We start from the raw sequence: 6,759 nt of genomic DNA on the forward strand, positions 1-6,759 counted from the left end.
CATCTGGGAAGTGGGTGTATAGTTGAATAAGATGGTTTGGGATGTTCTGTGTGATATACACACATACACACACATATACCACATACACAAAATCAACAAATTGAAAAAATGTATTATATTTGAGGAGGAAACATGGAAATTTATGTCATGCTAATAAGTAAAGGTGATAAACATTATCACTGAAATCTACCCGATGACTTTATAGACATACACAGGCACCAAGGATCCAAGTGCAACCGATTATGACTAGTAATAATCAGATACATACAACCCTGTAATCATTTCTTTATTCAGCAAATGCTAACAAGTCTCTTGTTTAGGAGACTCGGGTCAAAGACCTATATATTTGAGTTCCCCTGCATGCTAGGCACAATTCCAAGTCTTATTTACATTGTGTCATTTAGCTTAGCACCATGAAAGAAGCGCATATTGACCTAACTGCCGAGATGTTAGAACTCAGGACTAAGAGGCCAGCTCATGTCACCAAGCTGATGAGCAGCAGGACCCATGTTCAGACACAGGACTCCAGCTCCTAAGCTGATATCCCTTCTTCTCTACCACCAGCTGTCTCTGCTAGCACACCCCAGTAGGATGGAGAGTGATGTGCAGTGAAGTTATTATCATGTAGTTATTAAAAATTAGAAAAATGATTAAAAATAATAATAATTCTTCAAAGCATAAAAATTTGCTCCTTAATAATTAGTAGATGTGAAAAACATTACCACAGAAATCTACCTAACAACTTTATATCCATGTTCAGATGACAAGGAGCTCAGAAAGTAACCAACTATGACTAGTAATTATCAGATATATAGAGATTAAAAATGCACGTGCAAACATCTTAATGTCAATTGCATTAAAAATGAATTTTTCTGTTGATGACCTTATATCCATGCTCAGGTGCCAAGGATCTCAGAAAGTAACCGACTCTGACTAGTAATACTCAGGTACATAGAGATTAGAGATGCATATGCAAACATCTAAGTGTTGGTAGCATTAAAAATGATATTGTTTTCTGTATGAAACAATATATTTTAAAATGAAATGCAGATGTTTCTTAAAGGTTAAAACCTCATTCAATTTTATGTCTTATGGGCTTTATACAGAGTTCAATATTGTATAACTGTATTAATTCAACTGTGAACCTAAAAATTTACAGTCAATTTTGAAAGAGATATATCTTAGCTCTGGAAATTGTTATTGAATATGTCAATGCTGTTGTAATGAAATGCTTCTTCTAAGTATGTGGTTATTAAATAAATAATTAAAAAATAAACTTAATTCACTTAATTGTAAAAAATATTTTATTATTTTATTTTTATTATTATTTTTATATTTATTATTTTTATTTTATGTGTATAAGTGTATTGCCTGTATGCATGTAAGTGCACCTGTGTTGTGCAATGCCCATGAAGGTCAGACGAGGGCATCAGATCCCCTGGAACTGGAGTTACAGATGGTTGTTAGTCACCATGTGGGTGCTGGGATCTGAACCCCAGGTCCTCTGCAAGAATAGCCAGTGCTCTTAATTGCCAAGTCATCTTTCCAGCCCCACTGAATTTTTTTTTTAAAGAGCAATGGTATTAAAGATAGGAGTAGCAAATAGAAAGTTGTGAAAAATACAGTTGTTTCTAAGGATTTTGTCTACTTAAAACTTCTCTCCAGAATCTACCAGAGAAACTATGGACAGTAGATGGTGGTAGGCATTCATTTAAGGCCTGCCAGTCGCCACTGTGCAGTGCCCCTGAAGTGCCCACATGAGCTGAGTACCAAGGACCTTATCTTGAGGAAACAAGATAGTTAAAAGGAAGAGTTGTCCTTTAAACAATGTTATTCAGAAGCCTACAAGACAACTAGTCCTTTCCTTCTTCTCTTCTCTTAATCACCAAAGGGAAGGTACTACTTTTCAATTCTCCTGTCCCAAAGGAGGCAGTCACAGACAACACAGTCCTTCCCAGGACACTGTCTTATTTCCTCTGTAGTCCCAAGTGCTGTGAAACGGGGTGATCTCTGCTTGGCTGGAGAGTTGAGCTGCTACCACAGGAACTAAAACCTAGGGCTATGCAAATGTTCTGATGTGTTATGCAGAAGTAAGCCCCAGTCCTGGGTCCAGGCCTGACTTCTGGTTTGATCAGAGCAGTTTATGTTCAATGAGATGGGAGGACTAATGAACGGTTTTTACCAACTCTGTGCAGACTAAGGTTCTTCCAGAGTTAGTAAGCTTTTGTAGTTTATAGTTCTAGCCAATACACTTGAAAAAAGTGATCTATGCTATGCCAGAAAGGGAAATATTTAACTAAAATTTAAAGGCCAATTATACAAGGATATTTATTAGTTGGGATAACCTATATTCTAAGGACAGATTGAGAGCCACAAAGATGTATACAAAGTTAGTTCAACCACAGATTCTGTAATATTGATTTTGTTGAACTGTTAATAACTGCTTCTAAATTATAGTGCAGATAGATAAAGAACCAATATAAATTACAGCCCAAGGGAAAGAAAGGAAAGACTTAGGGGGTAAAATTTAAGGGCTGGATGTGTTCCCTGGACTGCTGAAAATGGGTGGCCACACAGGCCGGTGTTGAGAAAATGTAAGAAATACAAGACCAGCTGCTGTTCCAAAGCCTGCTGCTTCATTTGAAACTTCAGAAAGGCTCCTAAGTAAGCTTGATGGCGCAGTAGGTCAGCTGACAAAACTTTTCAATTACCCAACAGATACCCGACATAAATGTTCCATTTCCATCCCCATCACACTAGGGGGAAATGCTGAAGTCCCATTTCTTAAAACCACAATAAAACAGCACAATACGTATATCACATCTCACACTGCAAAAGGATTCTTTCTTTTAGAAAACCCATACGCATCTAATTTTTCACCTTGTTTATAGCATTACAGATGCTAAAGCGAAAGTAGTGTTTCTGTTATAGCTCACAAAACATAATGCCAGGAAGTAATTACACACAAGCTATAGTTTATAGAGGTACAGGAATCAAAACATACGGGCAAGGAAATGCTACAGAGTTACAGCAGTTACACTGAGCCCAGGAGAGTAAGACGTTTTAACAGACATAGTTAGAAAACCAAGTGAATCTCCTGCTTTCAGCTATTCAATTTTAAACCGTAACGTGATGACGGTGATGTGCCAGAATGAAATCCTCAGCGTCTTTGTAAGATCAACAGGTACTAATGCAGAGAACCAAGATCCTTTGAAAATCTTAAAGGTAAAGTACCTGCTGTGACTTTAACATCATCATCTCTGAATTCTGGCTTTACTGAACTATGTACTATAGGTTAAGTCCCTCTGAGAAGTCCACCATGGAGCTATCTGAAATTTGGGAATAGTCATATAAAAATTTAACATTTAAATTGAAATTTGGGACATAAGTCATATAAAAATTTAACATTTAAAGTGACTCTGAGAATAGAAATAGGAAAAAAATTATCTTAGAAGAAAGAATAAAAGTTTCATATATATCTGCATACAAGGGTATGAACATAAAGGTCTTTGCTGCAGCACCACTTACTGTAACGAATTGGAAACAACCCAAACACTACTGAAAAGAACTGTTTGAATAAATTATCATAAAGCTATGCTAACAATTTTATGCAGCAGTCAGAAAATAATGAAGTAGATGCTGACACAGCAATTTTCTAAAATATGTTAACTTTGAAAAAATCAAATTGTTAGAAACATATGCATGTTTCTTTATAAATATACATGATACATGTACATGTATACATTGATTCCCACTTATTCTAAATATTATTTGGATATATCATAAATGTGCATAGAAAGTGGGCTAGGACAGACATTGAACCATGGGATTCTTTAATAATAGTTATCTATGGGATAAAGGCAGAAACCACTGATTTTTATACTGTTGAAAAATAGTGACAGGAAGGGGCTCAGCAGTTAGGAATGCCTGCTACTGTTCCAGAGACCCAAGCTCTGTTCCCAGCACCCATGTGGGGCAGCTGACAATTGTCTGTAACTGCAGCTCTGGGGGGTCCAACACCTCTGACCTCTGTGGGTACCCATACACAGGTGTATACCGCCACACAGACATACATGCACACATGATTAAAACTAATAAAAATAAATCTCTTTAAAATGGTGACTTGAGTTACTTGTATAATTCTGTTTGTCTCCCTCTAGCCCCATGTCAGGTGTCTTTCAACTGCCTATAACACAAACTCCAGAAGATCTGAAGCCCTCTTCTGGCCTCAAAGGCATAGAGGTGCGCGTGCGCATGTACACATACACACACACACACACACACACACACACACACACACAAAAAAAAAAAAATTTTTTTAAATGAATCTTTTAAATAAAAGAATAGCACTGAAGCAAAACTAAGAACAAAGGGGAATGCAGCATTTAAACATATTTTTTTCTTAAACATTCTTTACTATTTCCTTCATTTTCCTGTCGGAATAAAGATTTCATTCAATTTTAAGTTCATGTCCTGTAAAAACTACTACTAAATAATGTCTTCCTTAGATTAAAAAAAATATTTTATTTATTATTTTATGTGTATGAGTGTAGTGCCTGCATGTAGGTAAGTGCACCCGTGTCGTGCAATGCCTGCGCAGGACAGAAGAGGCCATCAGATCCCCTGGAACTGGGGTTATGGACAGTTGTTAGCTGCCATGTGGGTGCTGGGAATTGAACCCAGGTCTTCTGCAAGAACAGTCAGTGTTCTTAACCACTGAGCCATCTCTCCAGCCCCTAGAATTTCTTTTTAATTACAAAAATTGCCAGGGTTAAAAAATATTTTATTTATTATTTTTATTTTATTTGTAGAGTGTTTTGCCTGCAATGTAGATAAATGCACCACATGCATGCAATGCCCGCAGAGGCCAGAAAAGTGTGTTGGAGCCCGTGGAACTGGGGTTACAGGTGGTTGTTAGCTGTCATGTGGGCGCTGGGAACTGAATCCAAGTCCTCTGGAAGAGCAGCCAGTGCTCTTAATTATTAGCCATCTCTCCAGGCTCCATCAGGATTCTTTTTTTAAGGACAAGCTTGTAAAGCCTATTATTTCGCTTAAGAAACAAGGCAGTTGGGATGGCAAGTGGGTAATAGTGCTTGTCACGCAAGCCTAATGGCCTGAATTTGATCTGTGGAACCCACAGATCCCATATAAAGGTAGAAGGAGAGAATCGACTCCACAAAGTTGTGTTGTGACCTCCACACGCACACCATGGGATGTCCAGGTACAAACATACACAGGCACAATAAAAATGAGAAATAAACATTTTAAAAAAGAAATAAGGGAGTCCAGACACTGAGACGTCCCTGGGTGCTCTTTCCTGATCCATGCCTTTGTTAATCGGCATCCTAAGTAAACCATTGATCACTTTTCTTGCATGTGCACAATCATAAAAAATAGAATAAGCACCGTATTGTGCTTTTCCATACGGTCCTTTTTTGTAACAGGGCTGCTGCTGTGCTGGGAAAATACCAAGACAGTACACAAGCACACAGGTGTGGCTGAGTTCCTACAAAACGTCACTCAGAAACAGAGGGGTCAGGCCACCTGGGCCCTTGCTCATCTCTGCTTTATAACCATGAATCATACTGTTCCTGCTGTGTACAACTATCTTTGTCACTCAAAATTATGTTTCTGAGATTTATCTGTTATCTTATAGTTGTTCTTTGACAATCCAAACTGCGACACTGAAATGAGGTAAACCGGAGCAAGGCTCCTCAGCCTTCTCCTAGGATCATCGGTTCACTTTGTAAAGTCCAGTTTTAGCAAAGAGCCTTATAATCATTTTAGTGAGAATTCTCCATCTTCCATGTCTGATCATCTCCTACACCTGAGTAGGCTCTTCTTCCTGTCACCAGCTCCACCCACCCTGGGGTTATGTCTTCTTATCCAGGCTTGTCTTCAACAAGAATCCTGCTATGTTGGTTTGGCCAGAATCCCTTTAACCCTCAATATTTCCTCTTGATAGTTTCCCATCCACTGATCCCCTTACCCTACCCTTCTCCTTAACTGCCAATACCTGCTTGACCAGGCTGTGTTCAAAACTGAGTTCAAACTCTCTCCCCTATGCAAAATCCCATTGCAATGGTCTCCATACCCACTCTACAGTCCTGGATAAAGTTGGCCTTATCGTTGTACCAATTTATACCCTTCTCAGACCTGGCAGGCATCACCAGTCCTTGAGCTTTCTGTGCCATTCCAAGGGAAGTAAAGGGGTGCTTCCTTATTCAGCCCCTAGATGAACTGAACCCAGGGCTCTACTGCACACCAAGAAGTGTTCTAAGATACAATAAACCATACCCAAACTAGCACATCTTCATGTTTGGAGGGCCAATAATCCTTTTTATTGCTTAAGTTTCACATTTGGGGAGCTCCTTGACCAATTTTACTGAGTTATTTTTAAGTACAGTTTTTAATTCATCCTGGACACTAGCCTTTGTCCATTATGCACTACATGTGGCCACACTTTTTATGTTTCTGACATAGTCACAAAACTAAATTTTAAGCCTTTATTTAGTCAAATTCACTGATCTTTTTCTTTATGATTTATACTTGTCAAGCTTGAAGAATTCATTTCATATCCCAACATCACAAAGGCATTCTTATATATATTTCTTCAAAGTGTTTCAGTTTTACTTCTTTCATGTTTTTAGATTCTTACATCATAAAGGTTCATGTAGATTTTGTTTTATTTATATTTTTAAATGTTTTTAAAATGTGAAAACGTCTCAATGTCAATTGCTTTGGAATGAATTCTTCTGT

The 6,759-nt window shown here is 38.0% G+C and overlaps 2 protein-coding genes across 8 annotated transcripts in view; one reads left to right on the forward strand and one right to left on the reverse strand.

Moving 5' to 3' along the window:
• The window catches only part of Sh3d19 (SH3 domain containing 19), a 197,262-nt gene that overhangs the window by 98,472 nt on the left and 92,031 nt on the right, over nt 1–6,759 (reverse strand). The gene's annotated exons all lie outside the window — the stretch shown is intronic.
• Nucleotides 3,133–6,759, forward strand: part of Prss48 (serine protease 48) — a 70,397-nt gene continuing 66,770 nt past the window's right edge. The window contains 2 exon segments of the mRNA XM_008854335.1: nt 3,133–3,225; nt 5,657–5,694. Coding sequence (XP_008852557.1) covers nt 3,133–3,225; nt 5,657–5,694 — 131 coding nt within the window.

The sequence above is a fragment of the Nannospalax galili genome, unplaced genomic scaffold (assembly GCF_000622305.1).
Source record: "Nannospalax galili isolate Female #2095 unplaced genomic scaffold, S.galili_v1.0 scaffold305, whole genome shotgun sequence".
Classification (NCBI taxonomy): Eukaryota; Metazoa; Chordata; class Mammalia; order Rodentia; family Spalacidae; genus Nannospalax; species Nannospalax galili.